The 22619-nt window shown below is 40.0% G+C and overlaps 1 protein-coding gene across 1 annotated transcript in view; it reads right to left on the bottom strand.

Annotated features, from left to right (window-relative positions):
- Positions 1-8710: 8710 nt before the first annotated feature.
- PIWIL4 (piwi like RNA-mediated gene silencing 4) overlaps positions 8711-22619 on the bottom strand; it is a 41159-nt gene continuing 27250 nt past the window's right edge. The window contains exons 12-20 of the mRNA XM_024731308.1: positions 22283-22467; positions 20231-20303; positions 16445-16645; positions 15300-15403; positions 13514-13584; positions 11995-12148; positions 10116-10241; positions 9862-10009; positions 8711-9149 (exon numbers count right to left, since the gene is read on the bottom strand). Of these exons, the coding sequence (XP_024587076.1) occupies positions 9033-9149; positions 9862-10009; positions 10116-10241; positions 11995-12148; positions 13514-13584; positions 15300-15403; positions 16445-16645; positions 20231-20303; positions 22283-22467 (1179 nt within the window). The 3' untranslated portion in view covers positions 8711-9032. The remainder of the gene's footprint in view (positions 9150-9861; positions 10010-10115; positions 10242-11994; positions 12149-13513; positions 13585-15299; positions 15404-16444; positions 16646-20230; positions 20304-22282; positions 22468-22619) is intronic.

A 22619-nucleotide genomic window follows, 5' to 3' on the forward strand; every position in this document is an offset into this window, starting at 1 on the left:
ATACATGCATGCATTGTAGAATAATACTTATATCTTAGAATTAATCCATATACAGAAATAAATGTATTGTCAGAATTGTCCTAATTTGTAGTGTGTCTCATTATATAACTTTTCTCAAAATTCTTTTCCTATATATCATTTTCTTTTTTTTTGATTTTGCTCCTCTTACTGTGGAATGCTATACACTTTTAAATTTTCACTACATCTTGAACACAGGTGTTTGCTTTAATTGCTGTCAGGCACTGTGACAGGTGCTGAGACACAAAGATAAATAATAGAAATAAAAAATGTTTCCTTTCCCAAAGGAACCCACGTGTAGCTCTTTGTACTGCATTCTAAATCTACTGATTTCCTAAAGTCTGCTTTCTGATTTATTAATCCTCTCTTTGTCTGGTTAACAAATCGATTGAGGTATTTATTTCAATGATTCTATTTTTCATTTTCAGGATTTATATTTGGTTCTCTTTTAACCCATCAATTCTCTTCCAGATTTGGGGAAAATAGCTTAGATACAGTACTCACTTTACACTAAAATATAATCTAGATGGATGCACAGCACTATAGAAAAGGAAATAAAAACCAAGAAAACGTTGTCAAATATCTAGACAGGGATAGATCTTCTAGGTTTCAAATCACACTCTGCTTTAGTAACATTAAAAGAAAACAGTGATAATTTGAATATATAAACTTAAAATTTCTGAAGCTGAAAAGACAACATAAACAAAATTTAAAAGGACATGGTAAATTAGAGACATAGGTACCAAAGTATGACAAATTATTAATATCTTTAAAATACAAAAGCCTTTGGGCTTCCCTGGTGGTGCAGTGGTTGAGAGTCCGCCAGCGAGAACACCAGAATCACAACCAACTGCTGAACAGTCATCGACAGGAAGACACTGGAACTTACAAAAGAAGATACCTCACATCCAAAGACAAAGGAGAAACCACAATGTGATGGTCGGAGGGGCACAATCCCAATAAAATCAAATCCCATAACTGCAGGGTGGGTGACCCACAAACTGAAAACACTTATACAACAGAATTCCACCCACTGCAGTGAAGGTTCTGAGCCCCATGTCCGGCTTCCCAACCTGGGGGTCCAGCAGTGGGAGGAGGAATTCCTAGAGAATCAGACTTTGAAATCTAGTGGGATTTGATTGCAAGACTTCAACAGGACTAGGGGAAACAGACTCTACTCTTGGAGGTCACACACAAAGTAGGGTGTGCATCGGAGTCGGAGGGGCACAATCGCAATAAAATCAAATCCCATAACTGCAGGGTGGGTGACTCACAAACTGAGAACACTTATACAACAGAATTCCACCCACTGCAGTAAAGGTTCTGAGCCCCATGTCCGGCTTCCCAACCTGGGGGTCCAGCAGTGGGAGGAGGAATTCCTAGAGAATCAGACTTTGAAATCTAGTGGGATTTGATTGCAAGACTTCAACAGGACTAGGGGAAACAGACTCTACTCTTGGAGGTCACACACAAAGTAGGGTGTGCATCGGAACACAGGGGAAGGAGCAGTGACCCCATAGGAGACTGAACCAGACCTACCTGCTGGTGTTGGAGGGTCTCCTGCAGAGGCGGGGGGTGGCTCTGTCTCACCATGAGGACGCGGACACTGGTGGTGGAAGTTCTGGGAAGTACTCCTTTATCTCAGCACTCCCAGAGTCCACCATTAGCCTTACCAAAGAGCTCAGGAAGGCTCCAGTGTTGGGTCACCTCAGGCCAAACAACCAACAGGGAGGGAACAAGCCCCACTCATCAGCAGTCAAGTGGATTAAAGTTTTACTGCCCTCTGTCCACCAGAGAAACAGCCAGCTCCACCCACCGCCAGTCCCTTCCATCAGAAAACTTGCAGAAGCCTCTTAGACAGCCTCATCCACCAGAGGGCCGACAGGAGAAGCAAGAAAAACTACAATCCTGAAGTTTCCAATCCTGTGGAACAAAAACCACAATCACAGAAAGATAGACAAGATGAAAAGGCAGAGGGCTATGTACCAGATGAAGGAACAAGATAAAACCCCAGAAAAACAGCTAAATGAAGTGGAGATAGGCAACCTTCCAGAAAAAGAATTCAGAATAATCATAGTGAAGATGATCCAGGACCTCGGAAAAAGAATGGAGGCAAAGATGGAGAAGATGCAAGAAATGTTTAACAAAAATCGAGAATAATTAAAAAACACACAAACAGAGATGAACACTACAATAACTGAAATGAAAAATACACTAGAAGGAATCAATAGCAGAATAACTGAGGCAGAATCTTTGAGAAGATAAACAAAATTGATAAACCATTAGCTAGACTCATCAAGAAAAAGAGGGAGAGGACTCAAATCAATAAAATTAGAAGTGGAAAAAAAGTTACAACAGACACTGCAGAAATACAAAACATCCTAAGAGACTACTACAAGCAACTCTATGCCAATAAAATGGAAAACTTGGAAGAAATGGAGAAATTCTTGGAAAGGTATAACCTTCCAAGACTGAAGCAGGAAGAAATAGATAATATGAACGACCAATCACAAGTAATGAAATTGAAACTGTGATTTAAAATCTTCCAACAAACAAAAGCCCTGGACCAGATGGCTTCAAAGGTGAATTCTATTGAACATTTAGAGAAGCACTAACACCTACCCTTCTCAAACTCTTCCAAAAAATTGAGGAAGGAACACTCCCAAACTCATTCTATGAGGCCACCATCACCCTGATACCAAAACCAGACAAAGATACTAGAAAAAAAGAAAGTTACAGCCCAATATCATTGATAAATATAGATACAAAAATCCTCAACAAAATACTAGCAAACAGAATCCAACAACACATTAAAAGGTTCATACACCATGATCAAGTGGGATTTATCCCAGGGATGTAAGGATTCTTCAGTATACGCAAATCAATCAATGTGATACACCATATTAACAAATTAAAGAAGAAACACCATATGATCATCTGAATAGATGCAGAAAAAGCTTTTGACAAAATTCAACACCCATTTATGATAAAAACTCTCCAGAAAGTGGGCATACAGGGAACCTACCTCAACATAATAAAGGCCATATACAACAAACCCACAGCAAACATCATTCACAACAGTGAAAAACTGAAAGCATTTCCTCAAAGATCAGGAACAAGACAAGGATGTCCACTCTCACCACTATTATTCAAGATAGTTTTGGAAGTCCTAGCCATGGCAATCAGAGAAGAAAAAGAAATAAAAGGAATACAAATTGGAAAAGAAGTAAAACTGTCACTGTTTGCAGATGACATGATACAATACATAAAGAATCCTAAAGATGCCACCAGAAAAGTACTAGAGCTATCAATGAATTTGGTAAAGTTGTAGGATACAAAATTAATTCACAGAAATCTCTTGCATTCCTATATACTATTGATGAAAAATCTGAAAGAGAAATTAATGAAACACTCCCATTTACCACTGCAACAAAAAGAATAAAATAACTAGGAATAAACCTACCTAGGGAGAGGGCATCATCAGAAACTCTACAAACAACAAATGCTGGAAAGGGTGTGGAGAAAAGGGAACACTCTTGCACTGTTGGTGGGAGTGTAAATTGATACAGCCACTATGGAGAACAGTACGGAGTTTCCTTAAAAAAATAAAAAATAGAATTACCATATGACCCACAATCCCACTACTGGGCATATACCCAGAGAAAACCATAGTTCAAAAAGACACATGACCCCAATGTTCACTGCAGCACCATTTATAATAGTCAGGTCATGGAAACAACCTCAATGCCCTTTGACAGACGAATGGATAAAGAAGATGTGGCACATATATACAATGGAATATTACTCAGCCATAAAAAGAAACGAAATTGGGTCGTTTGTAGAGACGTGGATGGATCTAGAGACACTCATACAGAGTGAAGTCAGAAAGAGAAAAACAAATATCGTATATTAATGCATATATGTGGAACCTAGAAAAATGGTACAGATGAATCGGTTTGCAGGACAGAAATTGAGACACTGATGTGGAGAACAAACGTATGGACACAAAGGGGCGAAAGCCGTGGGGTGGTGGTGGTGGTGATGTGATGAATTGGGAGATTGGGATTGACATGTATACACTGATGTGCATAAAATGGATGACTAATAAGAAACTGCTCTATAAAATATAAATAAAATTCAAAAAAATATATATATATAAATGGCTAATACACATTTTCAAATTGTTTTCCTTTGCCAGTAATCAAATATATATAAATAAAAACAAACTATCTGACCTCTACCATATTAACAACATATTTTGCCTCTAATGAGAATATACAAAACATGTTAGCTGTGAGAGCCTAAGATATGACATTTTGGGGAAAATATTTGCAATATATACCAAGCACCTAAAAAGTATTCTAACTTTTTGACTTATTAATTTCACTTTTAAGAATCTAACCCAAGGAACCAACCCAAAATACTGTGAAGAAAAATTATGCCATCTTTTTATAGTAAGGGAAAATTCGAAACAACCTAGAGCTACAATAAAGAGTGAAATATGCAGTGGAATGGAGGAAGGATGGGCTGGGAGTTTGGGGTTAGCAGATGCAAACTATTATGTGTAGAATGGATAAACAACAAGGTAAAATTTTTAAAGAGAGGGGAAATTGTTACATCTGTACAATAAAATATTATTCAATCATTAAAATTTATGCTTACCAAATTTTTAAAATACAAAAAACATGTTATAATCATATGTGAAAAATTAAGTATATAAAACTATATGTAGGGTATAGCTAAAGGACTAGATGAAAAGTATATATCAGAATGTTGACAGTATGTACTTCTGGGTAGTAGGTGTATTGGTGACTTTTTTTCCACCTCATTATATATTTTTGTACATTCCAAATATTCCATAATGAAAGTCTATTATTTTTATAAATTTAAAATTAAGGATTTTTAAAAACTTTCTCAATAAATTGGAAGGAACTGGATTCCGTCTTAAATTCTTCAGTCATCCTCACTCTCTCCCCCTTCAAAACAAATCCTCTCCTCATCTTTCCCATCAGGACTGTTGGATTATCTTGGCCAGGGGGTAATGGGTCAAGTTGATAACCTGAGCAACAAATCTCAGGCATTTGACAGCACTTCTCAAAAGCAGGCATTTCATGTCTGAGATGTTGAAGTGTGTTAGGAAGATTTAAGAGTAAACTGTCCTATGGGAAGTGGCTAACTTGAAATCCAATACTTTAAACATATGATATCTCAAGATAAATAGTTTTCTTTTAAATTTCAGGTTGTGGTCAATGGGAATTCCTAAGACTAAGAACCAGCTCATTTTTATTAAAAACTTAAAAATGACTTACTGGTTAAGGAAGTTGTGTCAGTTTGAGTCCCTCAAGAAACAGACACCAAGGCAGAATTAGAGTTTTCAGAGATTTATTGAGAGAAAAGCCTGTGAAGGATGAAAGTGAGAGGGGGTAGTTAAGTAGGGGGAGCATACAGACCAACATGCCAGTCCTACATCCATGAAAGGAGAGGAGGAAGGGAAGTGGTTGGTAGGAAGAGCCCCAGACTACAGGGCAGTTCTGAGAAAGCCTTGGTCAAGTTAAAGAGGACTGCCCAATAGTGGAGTCCCATGTTGAGCAGAAATGGCCCAAATCTAGCACCTCTGCTGGGCCCAGTCAGTGGCAAGGAGCAGCCTGGGGTGAGCCTGCTCTCAACATCACCACTGCAGTGGACCCTGAGCGTAGCATCTGGAGGCTGTCAGCCAGTTGCAGTAGGTGTGATTAGTGCCCTTCATGGCTGCCATGGAAATGTATTTGAAGTATGCTCTCTTCCAGAGCCTGCTTTCCAACCCCCAAATAAAAGCAAAACCAAAAAACCCACTCCCTAAAACAGCAACTGGTAGACTGCTTATATCTAGAGAAAACATTAAGCTTTCCTTTAAGCAAGATTGTAGAATTCAGAACCTAGCATAGTACCTGGCACATTACATGGACCTGTATTTGTTGACTAAATTATGTCACTTCATGTCTCATGAAGTATAATAACATGGCACTCTTGTTTAAACCCAGATACCGTAGACTGGACATTTCTACAATGTGAACATTGTTAGGTGTCTTTACAAGTAGATACATTGAGGCTCAGAGACGTTAAGTCACTTGCCCAAGGTCATACAGCTGGTAAATGGTGGTTCTGGGATTCAAACCCAGTGCTGCCCTAGACCAGTAGTCCTCAACCCTGGCTAACCATCAGACTTCACCTCAGACCAATAAAATCATTATTTCTGGAGGTGGGCCCAGGGGCCAGTGTTTTTTTACAAAGCTTTTAAATACAGGAGGTTCTAATGTTTCCACAGTTGAGCACTACTGGTCTACTCCAACCCCTTCTCATATTGCAAATTGGGTAACAGTCTCATAGAGGAGAAGTTATCACATCCCAATCAAAGCTAAAAGAGTTGGAGGGCTTCCCTGATGGCGCAGTGGTTGAGAGTCCGCCTGCCGATGCAGGGGACACGGGTTCGTGCCCCGGTCCGGGAAGATCCCACATGCTGTGGAGCGGCTGGGCCCGTGAGCCATGGCCGCTGAGCCTGCGCGTCCGGAGCCTGCGCTCCGCAACGGGAGAGGCCACGACAGTGAGTGGCCCGCGTACCACAGGAAAAAAAAAAAAAAAAGAGTTGGAACCAGAGCTCAAATGAAGCATTTCCTAATCTATGCTGCCCTCTGGCAGCTCACTTGGGGTTGGCTATTCTTCCACAATCTGTTGTACCACATGGACCAGGCAAAGGCGGGTGGGGGGGGAGGGGGGCTCGGCCTATACGACAGTCCTTGTGTGCCCCCTGGTGGGTTAAAATGGTAAAGAGCCACTACCTTGGACAGTGCTTAATAGGTAAAAGGATGAAGAACTCTACAGGCCTGTGGCTTGTCTCATCAACGCGCTGCGTGTAGGTTTATACAAGCCGGCTGTTAGCTGGTGGCGCTTCGCTTCAACCTTGTACTTGGAAGGAAGAAAACCACATCATCAACACAAAAACACAACCACTCTGGATTTATACAGTGCCTTGCCTCTAAGACTTGCTATTCAAGGCCAACTTTAAAGCATATAAGGCACTCCCTCATCTAAGAACTCTGGGAGAAGTTTTTAAAAAATCTTTTATTAAGGCAGTAGAGTCTTGTCGTTCACCTCTCAGGCTTTGGAGTCAAACACACCTGAGGACAAGTGCTAGCTCCACAATTATTAATTTTATAAACTTTGGTTAGCCACACGGCTCAGTTTTACCACCTGTAAAATGGTCATTATAGTGTCTAATTCATGTAGTTGTTGTGAAGAGTAAATGTGTATGTAAAGTGCTTGGCACTGTGCCTGCAATGTATTAACCCCCCCTCCACCCTTATACCCCACAAAAGGTTATTGTTACTATTACTGGAGTGGACCCATGATGGGTGCGTTTTTGCCCGGCCTGGACAAAACTCTCGAACAGGAAAAGACTGTGCTCTCTTAAATGATCTCTGCATCGGTGTCTGCTTCCCCTCATCCCTCAGAGAGAACCTTCTGCTCTCTGCTTCCCACTTCACCGCAGCCTTTCACACACTCTCTCCCCTGGGAGAAGAATCTGGAACTCTGAACTTTCCTGCATCGAAATATTCTCATCCCTGGGGCAGTCTTGTGAAAGGGATAGAAGATGAGGAGAAACCAGCAAAGGAAACTGAGAATGAGCGATGGATGCAACAGGAGAGAAACCAGGAGAGTGTTATCCTAGAGGCCGCGTGGAGTGTCTCAAGATGGAGGAAATGACCAACTGGGTCGAATGCTGTGACAGGTCAGGGAAGATGAGGACTGAGAATTAACCATCAGATTTACCGTCGGTGTCACTGGCCACCTTGACAAAAGCAATTTTGCTCTCGTGGTTGTGGTGAAATTCTGAGTGGAGTATGGAATTGGGTTCATTTTTCTGTAAAGAGGAGCAAAGAAATGGGGTGGGAGCTGGAGGGCAAATGTTTCTGTTTTAATATGGGAGAAATAAGAGTATATTTACAATGCTGATGGGAATAATCCAGTGCGAGAGGGAAATTGATGATGCAGAAGGGAGAGGGAAGGATTGCTAAAGCAGTGTTCTTGATAGAGCAGAGGGAACGGGATTTAGTACACCAGTGGAGGGCCTTCCACAGGAGCGCAGATACAGTTTATTTATGATAATGAGGCGAGGGGCAGGGTCTATGCACAGAGATGCCCTTAGGTGGGTAGATGGGATGGTAGCCTGTGCAAGTTCTCTCCTCATGGCGTCTGTCTTTTCTGTGCAGTAGGAAGCAAGGTCGTCAATGAGAGCAGTTGCTTCTAAGTGAAATAAAATTCCCTAAGAGAAATAAAATTCCCTAAGAGAACAAGTGAAATCTGAAAAAGAATATATATCACTGAATCACTTTGCTGTACACTTGAAACTAACACAACATTGTAAATTAACTACACTTCAATTTTCAAGAAGAGAGAATAAGTGGAATATTCATTTTTAGAAATATAACTCAAAGAGTGACGGTGAAGTGGTCTACTGGGTAAGGGTCTTTGCTGAAAACCCTTAAATAATGAAATTCACATGAAATGCCAACTGAAATTTGAATAACAGTAAACACACATGTGATGCGCTGAATGTTCTTTATTTTCTAACAACTATTTAAACCACTCAACAAAACGCTCTGTAACATAATTTAAGAAAACTTCTGCAAATTTTAGTGTAGAAAGTAGACCCCGTCTGCCTACCATCAAAACATCATGCAAACATTTATTTTCTTAGAAGCTATTTAGCTTTGTAGTATTACTTTCAGGTGATGGTACATTTTAATTCCGTACACCACAATGAGCATCCACTTCAAACAAGTAACCTTTAAAATAAAACAACATCCATTTCTTTTGAACCATTTCAGATTCAGTTATTTGGGTTTTTTTTTTCTTTTCCGTAAGTTTAAACTGAATCTCCTTTCCCCAGTCACAGCCTCGAGCTTACGGCAGATTTGTACGAAGTACACCAACGACTCCTCAGAAACCTCCGCTAGGGATGCCCGTGGTTCATGTCATCACAGGTAGAAGAGAGAATTGGCTAATTCCAAACTTGGTTCTTTATGAGTGCTTTGTGCCACCAGAAAGGTCAGCTTGTGTGCATACTGACACGGGGCTGGAACACTGATTAGGCCCTAAGGAGGAAAAAGTATTGGTAATGATTAAGAGGATAACTTCCTCTTCAAAGTGATATTTTTTTCCTGAGTTTTTTCATCCACTAGTTTTATACACAATAGAATGTAAGTCAATTGGAACCAAACTCAATCAACAAAGGGCACCCTTTCTCCTGGGAACTTAAATTCACTAAGCAAGATGGGAGAGCAGAGAGGGCCAGTCTGGCTTCCCGGTGCTGGGACCTGTGAGCCACATGCTTAGGGCTGATCTAAGTTTCCTACAACTTGATGTTCCAAGGGGCTCAGAGAAAATCTTGGCTTTGGACTTGGTGAGCAGCTCTGGGCCTAACGTACAGGAATACAGAACAGAGCCAAGCCTGTTACTTTCCCACTAGACACAACACCTGAGTTGTCTTCAATTGCCTCATCTGTAACTTGGAAATAACAATACCCTGATTTCCTCCCAGGCTGGCATAAGAAAATGTATATAATAAAGTCTTCTAGGAAAATTATCAATGCTAATGCATTATAGAGTTACTGCTACTTTATGCCTATGACAGAGTGGGTTTCATCCACTGTGGACTTAAGAAGTCATTCATTCATTCATTCATCCCTCCTTTGTGGAAAATCAGGCATTGTGCCAGGGGTTGGGACACCAAGGTGAATCGGGTGACAATCCCCTGGTAGGCGCCTTGAGTACCACTCTGTACCTAAATAAACAGCTGTCACTTACTGGCCAGTTGTAGTAGAGGTGGCACAGTTTGAATGTGAGTCTCTGCATGTGGTCGGGCTTCAGGCCATTGTCATCATAAATGACATTATAGTAGGTGGGATTAAGGGTTCCCCGACAGGCAACCCGGCTGATCAAGTAAAAGTCATACCTGAGGGGAAAAGAAGGACTGTGAGAAAGAAGGCTCGCAGAACAGGACCGAACCTGACCACACACACTCAAAGCTCTGTTAAAAACGGATTTTCTAACAGACTTGCCATTCAGGCCGCGTTGCTCCTGAATCCACGATGGTGCCAAGAGGTGGGTTCTGCAGAGTTCGGCCTGTTTCCATCAAGAATCGTGGCATGCACCTCTTCCTGACTACGATCACTGACAGTTTGGGGCTTGGAACAAGAGAGGCAAAATAATAAATTAAAAAATAAATAAATAAATATGGAGAGAACTAAACCAAGCCATGCAACTATTTATTTTTATATATATATTTGGTAATCTTAAAATGAAATAAATTAATTGATCAGCGAAACATTGCAAAACAAAGAAAAGAAAAATTACCCCCAATCTCCCCTCCCCCAGAGACACAAACAATTTTTTAAACCAAGGATTGTCTTCATTTGTTGCAAAAGCGTGGTATGCTCAGTCGTTTGACCAATTTGTATCACTGAAGGGGGACAGGGAAGAATGCCTCACAGGACAATGAGCTACAGTCAGCACTTCTAAAGAAAGGTTTTTCAGAATTATCCGTGGAGACAAGATTTTCTTCCCATTAGCAATCATCTCTCTATTTTCACCTTCACTCTTCTCAATTTCTTGATAGCAAAGGAAGAACCAGAAGTTCCTCTTATTCTTCAAATCAACGCTCCTGAATCCTGCAAAACACGCACCTGGGAGGATCGATGGACGGTCCACATACACATATGGGCCAAATGCTAAATGACCAAGTGTTAAGTCAGTATTTGGTAGACTCCAAATCCAAATATTCACCCATCATGGAAGAAACCTCTAGGATGCAAGGGTCACTGAAATTTCACTTTTTTTTTTTTTTTTTTTTTTTTTTTTACGGCAGGTGGACTCTCAACCACTGCACCACCAAGGAAGCCCTAAGTGTTTTAATTATTTTAAAAATATATTATTAATGTTTTCAATCTTGAAACTTTTTAGAAGTTGATGTCATAGTGCAGGAGAACTAACTCCTTAGCACCGTCAGCTGCTAAATTTACTCCTGTGATCCCCAAACTGCACGGAGGTGATTCTTAATAAAATCTAACTAACCCAAGGTCAGCGGGGAATGAGAGATTTTGGCTCTGATATTTTGGATACAGCTAAAGGTGGTTCTGCCTCCAAACTATGATTCTCTCCCTCCTTTCTGATGGTTACTAATGAGGTCAAGGCTCAGCTCCTTTGGGGCTCGTGGCTGCGACACTTTGGTTGACGGTGGTGATGACAGTGTAACCCTACAGACCAAGCTCTATGCACAACAGAATAAGATGCTTTCTGAGGATTTTAAGAAGCCAATTTCAGATCGTCATCCTCCTCCATCTTCTAGTTCTAACATTTTTCTTGCACTTAACACTTGACACAGTCATGGAGAAAAATATACCAAGACATTGAATCTAGAAGTGTGACAGCAGAACAAGGTTCCTGGTGTCTAGCATGGTCTGGTTTTCATATGCAGCCCAGCTTTCACAGCACACACACCGCTCCCAGCACCTTCTGCGGACCTGAGCTGCACATCAGTGCCTGCAGGTCAGAGGCTTTTGCCCCGTGTGTTGATTTAGGCCTCAAATTTGAAACCACAGCTTGTTTTTTTCCCTAGCATGTTAACAGGTGTGAAGCATCTTCACCTGCCAGCAGCCCTGCAGGCTTCCTGCTGAATCTCAGTGTCAGGCACCCTGGAGGATTCCCGCCTTCTTCTGGTGTCCCGACCCAGGGCCCCCAAAAGCTCATACCACCCAGACTATTTACATAATACCATCCCAACTACCCTCCAACCTAGTGTCGGTTGTACTTGCATAATGCAGAAATGCAGTGAAACTTAACTGCATGGGAAAAAAAAAAGAGATGCTGGCATACAGTAATTTTAATAGTTGCGATGAATATGCTAGAACTGGAAGTGGGGGAAGGATACTAATTTGATACCTGGTATTTGAACTTGCTTCTGTCACACTGCTCAGTAGCTGTGGAACTTCATATTCAATGAGTGTTCTTAGCTGACCATCCCCTACACCGTCACGGTACACAATTATCCGTCCTGGCAAACCCTGGTTATGCGTGTACCATCTGTTCAGTGCCCCTGCAGGATTTGGTGTTAGTAAGAAAAGAATGACTTGCTTGATGCCAATAAAGAATAACATTCCCATATATTTCAACATTTAAATAGCTTGCTAGTTCAGACCATGATAAGATAGGGTAATACCTAATTTGGGTTGTATTTGCAATAATATAAAAATGGATAACTTTCCAGAACATTCCTGCAACTCTGCTATTTAAGGAATCATTATAGTTTCTATGGCATAATGTATTCTCAAACTTAGCATATCTCTTTAGTAAAATTTTAATATTTAAGCAATAAATTAAATTTTAATTCATGCAATAGACATACAAATTTCCCAAACCCATATTAATACTAATTTAGTTTCTTTAAATCTATAAATCCTCTCAATAAGGACAGACTGGATAATTTTATGTAAATTTCTTCTCTAATGAGCATAAATATGAAAACATAAGGAAAGGACTTGGCTGTTCCTCTAAAAGCATCTCTTCACGTGGATTCACCCATCACTCTCGCTGACAATACGAACTCTGAAAAATGTCCCCTCGCTCTAAGAAACTGCCTGAAGAGCAGAGGCCAGACAGTGACTCCTGCCCAACAGAAGCTTTTCATAACTGCTACTGAGGTTTTGAAGTGAGGGGAAAGTAATATGATAAAATATTTCTTTTCATGCATACACGGCACCATCGTTTTAGGAGAGTTTATTGTCCAGGAAATTCATTTGTTTGATAGAAGATGACCGTATATGTAAGTCTACTACCAAAATATGTCACCAAATTCACCTTTTTTGGAAACAAATATTTATGACCCCCCGAAGTTTATAGTTGGGACGATGCAAATCGGGGAGTGATCTGCACAGGTCACAACGCTAGGGAATGACCAAGCCAGATTCAGACCAGGGTTGGAAAGGGCATGGGAACCCCAGACCCCCTCTTTCTACTGCATCCCATAGTAAGGAGGGCACCCTCCCCGTCTGCTGCCTTTCCCATCTTCTCCTGCCACGCCACACTTGATTTGTCAGCATCTCCATCCCAGTACCAAAAGCTTCTCTCCTATTTCTAGACCTAACGCTGGTCTGTCATAATCCTTGCTCCTCCAGGGTAGGTTTATTCTGACCTTCAAACTGCTTGCAAGAGCCACCAGCAGCTACAAACTTTTTTTCCTCCTGGCTTTTAGTTTATCACACACAGACACAAATGTAAATTCTACAGAGCCTGTCTGTTAGCTTGAGTCAGGCCACAACTTCAGGGTCTCCTACTGGGTGGCAGTCAACTCAGGCAGGCTTGAGAAGTCTGTTTCCACCTGTCTAGTCTGCTAGAGGCTTATGAATTTTGGGTCTGAAAGAACAGTGCTTGGAGCCCACCCCCATTGTTACATTTTTAGTACCAGTCATGAAAACTTTTAAGCAATCTGCAACATCAGCCGTTGTTCTCTGAAGCATACAGCGGGAGAACCATCTAAAGTAAGCAAAGAACAAAAGTAAAGTTCAGTTTCAAAATTTCTATTCTAAGCATGCATTAGTATTAAGAAATAGACATAAGTAAATTAATGTTCATAATTTTATATACACTGTATGATTACAATTATATTAAAATGCTCTCCCTCACCGCCCCCCCCCCAAATAAAATTTATTGATACGAGAAACTAAAGCACAGTGCTAGCATCAGACGTCTCTGGGTTCAAATCCTGGCTGGTATACTCACCAGCTATGCGACTTTTTTATGTGAACCTAAGCCTCAGTTTCCTCATCTGTGCCAAGGAAATTTATAAGATAGTAAGGTAGTTAGTACCTCATAGGGTTGTTGTAAAAATTAAACGAGATAATATATGTAAAGTACTTAGCACAGCACTTGGTACCTAAGAAGCATTGATAAATAGAGGCCACTACATTATTATTATAAGGGAATTTATTAGTTTAGCAGATCCACTTTAAAAATATTCAAAGATTTCTCAAGCATAAACTTCATTTCTATAGGTAAGCTTTTGGGAATTGAAATCTTAACATGATTAACTTATTTAGATTTCAGAAGCAAGTTCTCTTGCTAAAATTATTCATTAAAAGCACTTGGAAAATGAAGATCATGACTTAGTGGTATATATGTGTCCACATTATTCCAGTTCTCTAAATCTGTGCAATAATAACGATGCAATTAGAAATGCTGCTAACAAGCCGGAAGTCCCTTATGTGCTTGATTAAGGAAGTGACATACAGAACAGGGATCTCATACAACCTGGACTGAAGTCAGAGGCACGCAGTTACATTGCTGCTTTTCCTGTCTCCCACAATCCCCAATATATACCTGATCACAATTTAGAGGAGTAAATCACATAGCTTAATTCTAGGAAGAAAACATGGTTCAAAACAGCCTCAAAACACATTGTTTAGTTACGAATATTGAAACACTTCTAAGAACTACAATTTAACATGTACTAAGAGTCAATGCTTAATGTGTTATCCCTCATCCTTGCCTATGTTTTTTTTGTTGGTTTTTTTTTTGCGGTACGCAGGCCTCTCACTGCTGTGGCCTCTCCCGTTGCGGAGCACAGGCTCCGGATGCGCAGGCTCAGCGGCCATGGCTCACGGGCCCAGCCGCTCCGCGGACCGGGGCACAAACCCGTGTCCCCTGCATTGGCAGGCGGACTCTCAACCACTGCGCCACCAGGGAAGCCCCTTGCCTATGTTTTTAATAGCTGTGTAAACAACCACCACATCAAGTTTCTGCGAGCATTAAAAACAACAATAACAGCAAGCATGTCTTGAGCATTTACCGTAATAGGTAAGTGAGAGATCAGGATATAAATCCAGGCAATCTGATTCTCAACTGCTTGACATCGTGTATGTAAACTTCCTAGTATGGAGCCCGATACAGTGCAGGTGTTCAGAAAACAAATGCACAAGAATTTCTACACGGCCGTCATTTGGGGAATATGATTTGCATACGAGCAATAGCTTGTCCTAATGTATGTATAAAAATAGTTTTTTAATGAAACTACATTTTACCCCAATATTATCCATCACATTTATAGATGTAAGTATAATTTATGACCATAAGTGTCCATATTTTAAAAATGAGTGAAGAATACAAACTATTCCTTTCTGTAAAGTCTTTAGTTAAACCACAAGTAATAGTCTAAATAACTGAAGAATATGTTAGGGTAATTTTAAAAGTACCTGGTGATTCTGGGGTTAATACTGGCCACAAATCCAACCACCACCATTCCCTGGTTGAATGCATCTTTACAGACATCAATACCAACCACCATCAGGGACTTTAACTGTAAAATTAAAATTTTTCATGATTTAATGGAATGAGGTGTTTTCCCAAGCAATGATGTATTATGAAGTTTTTAAAAGACTGTCCCTAGTTACTGAATTATTTAAGTTAAGCTATGTGCCAGGGAGATCAAAGTCGAGATGAGGCAGATTATTAAACCAGAAACCAGAGAAACTTAAAGATGAAGGGAATAGTAAGAATCTGCTTCAAAGAAAAACAAAAAGCAAAAAGACGGAGGGAACAATATAGTACATACTTTGCTTAAGAGACTCATTGTAATAAAAAATGGCCACCATCCTTTATGGGGGTGGGCAAGGGCCATCAGTGGCTCAAGAGATTCTGGTAAAGTGGCCTGTCCATTTCTCCCCTGTCTCGAGGCTGAAGGAATCTGAAGGGAAATTCCATTCCCCATTCTTCAGCTCTCTAAGGAATCCTCACTTGTCTATGTCCTCCAGGAGGGGCAGCTGGGGGTAACCTTGTACATCCTGGGTAAGGGAATAGGCAACATTCCCTCATTCCTCACCCTCCTCACTTCCTCCCATGGTGGCCATAGCTCAGGAAAGAGGAGAAGATTTTCTCAGTTCCCAACACGACTTGGAGGTTTGTATCACAGGCTCTGCCGGTTCCCCAAGCTCTAGTGGGGGCGTCCCATCCAGGGTTCAAGGCTACTCTGCAAAGTATCACCCTGCTGAAAGCAGGTAAAGGCAGAGGCCATGGAGCACAGATTTTAAACCACGGCTGGGAGGCTCCAAATCAAGTGCCTCCAAGTCGATGCCAAACTAGATTCTGTTTCACGAAAGATTCTGTTATTAGCTTAACCAAAGCTCCATGAGAACAGGGGCCACGCCTCACCTTCTGGATACCCTCCCAGTGGCTGGTGTAACGGAGCCCAGAGCAGACAAACATACAACCAACCAACCCAACAAACAAAGCAAATATTTCTAGGATCACGTGAAAAGATCTCCTCCTACTTTGATTTAATTTTTAAAATTCATTAATAGATAGATTGATGACTAAAAGAAAAAGAGTGACGGTTCCTCACAGGGATCTCCACAGCCCACAGCTCGCCTCCGAGTTTACAGGTCATCTGCAAGGCAATCTTGGTGGCGATGCTCATCAACATTCCCTGTTTATTCAACGTCTGAGCAAGCACACACTGGCTGGGGACTGGGCAGTCGGAGAGCAAATATTTTTTAATGGAATCGTAATAGCTATTCTGATTAGAAGGCAGAATACACATTACCTGAAAGTCAAAAAAAAAAAAAAAACAGAAGAAAAGAAAGTTCATTTACTTATGTTCAGAGGAAGCTTTAGAAAAACACGAATATATGGATGCAAACATCTTTTGCCCTTAAGTTCCCAAGAAGCAAATATTAACATACCCACAGTTCTTCTCTTTTTTATTATTTTTTTTGTTTGGCCACGCCACACAGCTTGCAGTATCTCAGTTCCCTGACCAGGGATTGAGCATGGGCCACGGCAGTGAAAGCACCAAGTCTTAACCACTGGACCACCAGGGAATTGCCCCTACAGTCCTTCTCTTAAATGGCCTTTAAAGAGCAATGAATCTAAGCCATTTGAAATGCCTTCTCATCAGCCATCCACTCTGCAAAGCCTCCCTCCAACCCTACCACTTCCCTTGGCTCTTCCTCCCTCCTTGCTTCTCTGCCAATCTGATTCTGCCAGACTCCTCAAATTCCCTTCCATCCTAGCTCTTCCTCCAGCTGCCTCCCTTACTGCAGTGATCCTTCCCTGTAGCTCTCCAGCTATCATCCCCACTGCCTCCTCCCCAACTTCATCCACAGATAAGCAAAGTGGAGAATTAGCTTAAATTGTCGTCTTTTTCCCATTAGGCGCTGGACAGGCAAAATAAAAGGAAGAAGCAACAACACATTTTTTGTTAACCTGGACTTGAGTGTAAGGTATGAGGGGAGGGAAAATAAGGAAAAAGAAGCTTCAGGTGCTCTGGTATTTTTAAATTCCACCCTTCTCTCTCACTGCCTCTACTTCCCATCAGGTACTTCCCTCACAGAAGGACCTCTCCTGGCCTAACTCCATCTCCTTCCTATGTTTTATTCTCTACTTTCAAAACACCCAAATTACAGAAAAGATAGGCACTGTCATAATTAACAGAAAACAACGTGATTTTTTTCACCTACAGGACTGTTCATTATCATAATGTCAAAAGCCAAAATTATTTACACTTAATTATATAAAGTTGGGAAAAATATTTTTAAATTATCAGCAAAATTGTCTTAGGGGGGTTTCCTGCCTTCCATCCCATGAGTCTGGGGCTAAGCAAGGGAGGTGGAAGAACAAGGAATAGCCCAATGGGGACCAGGACCAAAAGAAGGTGGGAGTCAAGTGAGACTGGTTACACACCACGGATAAAGCAGCAAGTATGTGGAGAATAATAAGGGCCATGTTTCTCACTACTAGAGAGATGAGGTACAAATATGGAAAGGGGGAACACTTTCCTGTGGCACTGGGCTGCAACTGGAGGCGTGAACACATTTTTACTCTTTAAAATTTTAATAAAACATTGTAATATATACATAACTACATATAGTAATAAAATAAATGCAAGTGTGTACTTATATATATGCACACACATACATATACATATTTCTTAGCTTTGCCCATTGGAAAAGCCTAGAGGCAGTGACACCCCAGTAGCAAATAAACACACCCAGTGCCCAGCTCTTGGTTTCTAAATACTGTTCTCTACCAAAAGGAAGCAGGGCTCATTGGGAAAACATATGATTCTAGAGTTAGACAGCAAAACTTAGATTAACCTGGAATGTCTTATTGTGCCAGACAGTAAGGAATTGTTCCAAGAAAGTTGGGAAGGTGTCAAAAAGACACACAAGTCAGCTTGAATGGGGCTCCCACTGGCAAAACCAAGGACAATTTGGATATTGAAATAAATAACAGTAGTGATAGACTGTAAGCTGGTAAATAAAATAGGAATCCATGAATCCATACTGATGTAAATAAGTGAACAAACAAACAAATGGGAAGAAGAGAAAGCTCTTCATTATAATGCCAACTAATAATTATAGAAGGAAGTACAAAATTAGAAAGCCACGATTTGGCAACCATCAGAGTAGTAATGGATTCAGACAAGAATTATCAATGGATTCTAAAACTAGTGGGAAAAGTCTGATGAAGAACAGGATATTTTCATAGTCTCAAAGTATCTCCCTACCAAAAAACAAAAAGAAAAAAGCCTGCTTAATTACAAAGAGAAAAAGTGTAACTTTACAATGGAGAAAATTGACAGAAACCATCTTTATCAATGGAGTCCCCCCGGTAAGATGCAGTAAGAACACAGAATCATTGCTGTAATACCCCTGCCCAAAGTGCATAACCTGAATTTAATCATAAGGAAACATTAGACAAACCCAAATTGAGGGACATTATATAAAATAACTGGTTTATGCTCTTCAAAACTGGAAGGTCATCAAAGTCAAGGGAAAACTAGGGAACTGTTACAGACTGAAGGAGAGATTAGAGAGACAGGGAAACTAAGGGCAACATATTAGATCCTTTTAACAGAGAAGACACTTGGGGAACAAATGGAGAAATATGAGTGGAGTCTGTGGATTAGCTAGCTGTACTGCTCCCTGATTTTGATGGTTGTTCTATGGTTCCATAGGAGAGTGGCCTTGTTTGTACGAAATGTGTGCAAATGTATTTTTTAAAAGGTAATGGGCATCACTCCTGTACTTACACTCAAATGGTTCGGGAAAAAAATAGATAGGATAGATAGGAAGGGAGGGAGGGAGGGAGGGAGGGAGGTGGAAAATGATAGAAAATCATAAATATAATAAAATGTCAAAAATTGGGGAATCTGGGTGAATGGTATATTACAGTTCTTTGTACTATTCCTGCAACTTTTCTGTTAGTTTGATTTTACTTTTTAAAGTGAAAAATAAATGCTCTTAGGATGATAACTTCCTGTATTATAACATCCTTACGGGCCATTTTTTGTGGAAACAAAGAGATAGCTAAGCTGCTTTGCATGCACTATAAATAGGAAAGTTAGGAGTTGGGATGAATGAGCTAGGGGGGTCAAACAGGAGATGGGACAGAAAAGCACTGCAGTACTGTGGGAGACTGAGAGAACATTTCCAAGAAATAGGAATGATTGAGAGATTTTTTAAGAAAGGGATGTCAATTTTAACTTGTCTGGAATGTTGACATGTGACATAACCATGCCTTGGCCCCAACCCTCAGCAAAGTCAGATACACCACACACACACACACAGGACACACACATACACAAACACACACACATACCACACGCACACACACACACACACAATACTTTGGGAAATGAAGCAATTGTGGGTGTCCCTCAGGGTGATGCAATGCAGGAGGAAAAGGCACCCATGAAAGGGGGCAAGAATTCAGAGGAGGCAGGGACATGGGGCCATAGGTGACATGGAAACACTTAAACCTTCCAAGAATCTCCTGAAACAATGGGGAGAACACAGGGTGCCCCAACACTTATGGGATAAGATGGGAGTCAATTTATCTTAAATCTTGAGTAAAAGATGATCCTCCCAGTAAGTTGGAAAATATGTAGACATCCAAGAGGCTGATACAGGAGTAACAAAAAGTATTTAAAAATTAATATTAGAAACATGAAAGGAAAACAAAATATTGATTAAAATATCAAGATAAATACTTTCTTGGGTGCTTGGGGAAATGCACAGCAATTTGCAAACTTATCATGGGAGAACATGTTTAAATTCCTTCTTTCAAGGCTATTAGATATGAAGAAAAAATTAAAATTATACCTCAAAACTTATCCTATACTTACCAACTGAACCTCAGGATCAACGTATTTCTGTATAGCGTGAAGAAATGCAGCTGGATTTTCTTGTACTTTTATGCTACAGAAAAAAAATTAATTTTGAAAATGCATAGTTCCCTTCTTAGTAGCACATAATCATATAGAACTAAAAATATTAGTTGATTTTTATAACAGACTATAATTTGAGGAAAAAATCATTAAAGTGAAAGCTTTTGAGTCTAAAATTGCTTCTCCCACACATGATACACCAGGAACATTTCATTACCATTTTTATTAACTTAAAAAATAGTTTGGTGAAAAATGAAATTTTCCCCACTGTATAGAGTCCCTACAGATGCTATTTGAACAATTCTGCTGTTCAAAATGGAGTTGAAAGTGAACTTCTGAAACACAAGTCTCAATATCAAATGACTGAAACAGAGTTCAAGTTAAACTGGGATTAACAATTCTCTAATTCTGAATCTCCCTGGGAACTTTAAAATAAAAATCATTAGGTTAATGAGATCAAGAGGTTCAGTTAATCTGTATGATTCATACTAAAACCTTTCTTTTTTCCTTAATGGCACACTGTGTGGAGCCTGGAATATTTAGCCATAATCAATCAATCAGTGGACAAGTATCAATACTTATCAATTATCAGTTCTGTGGTTACATTATATTAGGGGCCAGATGCTACAGAAAAAAATTGCCACGGAGAAGAATTTTTAGATCTGTTTTCTTGACATAGGTTCAGCCTCTCATATGTAAATAAATGGGACTTTCCCAATACCCAGTGGCCTTTTGAAAGTTGACCAGCAGGTGGCAGGACCACTGTCTGCCGCTTGCGGGTTCTAACAGGAGTGGCCATCAACGTTGTTTCAGATGGAAGAAAACTACACATATAAATCTAGTAAGTAAATGGATACTTCATAGGGAAAAAAAAGGATGGACTAAAATATGAGCTTTCAAATAAAACAGGCCAAGGACCGAACACGGGCATGGGCTTGTTGGAATTTGGGTGAGAAAGAGCCTATGATGCCAGCCCAGGTTCCGAGACTGTGGCTTCTTTCATGAATCTTTTCCTGCCTTATTACCTCATGGGTTAAGAGAAATTAGAGCAGGTGAAACTCAAACCAGGCGATTTGTTAACAGATGTGATAAGAGAAGAATTCTATACTACAGTGTAAAATGAGACTTTGGGAACAGCTATGGTTTTCAACAATGCTTATGCTGCTGATGTAATTAATTAGTAACCATGTGTTTAAAGAATAACTTCCCACCCTGCCAATTTAGGACATTTGCACCTCCACTACAACAAAGAAAAAGAAGTATCTGTTGCTCTTTTTTATGCATAGCGAGCTCAATGAAGTAAGGTATGACCAACTTCACGGCTCTTCTAAAGCAAAACAATATTCGACTTGGAGCGTGGCTGAATATGAATGGATCCCTTATTAAATTGAAAGCATCGTATTTATCTCATCCCATGCAAACAGCATAGCATTTAGAATGTAGTAGCAGATACTCAATAAGTGTTCAAAGGCTAAATGAGTGACCTGGTTCTATCAGAAACGATCTAGATGACTCTTATGCTACAGGAACAGAATAAGAAAAGCTTATTTCAGATCTATTCTTACATTAAATTTTAAAACATAAAATCTATCAAATAAGTCAGGAAATGCAACATTTATTTGTTAATATCCTGTTTGCTGTTCAGTTTTATAAGTAAGTGATGTGGCAGAATTAAGAAAAGAAACTGAGGAGGCACTATATGGATTTATTAAGGATTTATACCCCAACTAGTACTGGAAAGACGCTGAGATAATGAGAGTACTGCCTAGGAAGAACTATGAAAATAAAGTTTTATAAAGACCAACATAAAATACATTTCAACTGGATAAAAATGTAATCATTGCCAAATCTATCTACTTTTAACTGCTTGGCATTCTACGTTAGGAAACTTTACTGACATTAAAAAAAAACAACAAACTTTTGTAGCTATATCAGCCATCATCTCCTATCTTTTAACCAAACCAAATTAATATCTGAAAAAAGTTGGGATGATTTTCTGCATCTTCTCACATTTTGGGGTGGTTCACATTAAATCCTATGGGCCTTCCAACTCTTCTCAAGCAGTTCAAAAAGCTCTCCGTCACACGTTCAGCTCTGTTGCTACATATAACCAACCATTTATTCAAAGACTGCGCACTTAAAATCTTGCAAGTTCGCATATCCTTGGACCAGTCAGCCGCAGACACAGGTTGACACTGAGAAAAATAATGATTGTGAAAGGGTTGAACAAATTTACTCAGAGAACAATTAAATAAAAAAGACAGTGTGGAAATAGTTCATATTTGTCATAACAGAACTATTTAGTACAGTTTGCTATTCTCAGACTTAAAACACAGATACAAGCGCT

The sequence above is a fragment of the Neophocaena asiaeorientalis genome, unplaced genomic scaffold, assembly GCF_003031525.2.
Source record: "Neophocaena asiaeorientalis asiaeorientalis breed wild unplaced genomic scaffold, Neophocaena_asiaeorientalis_V1.1 scaffold143, whole genome shotgun sequence".
NCBI lineage: Eukaryota > Metazoa > Chordata > Mammalia > Artiodactyla > Phocoenidae > Neophocaena > Neophocaena asiaeorientalis.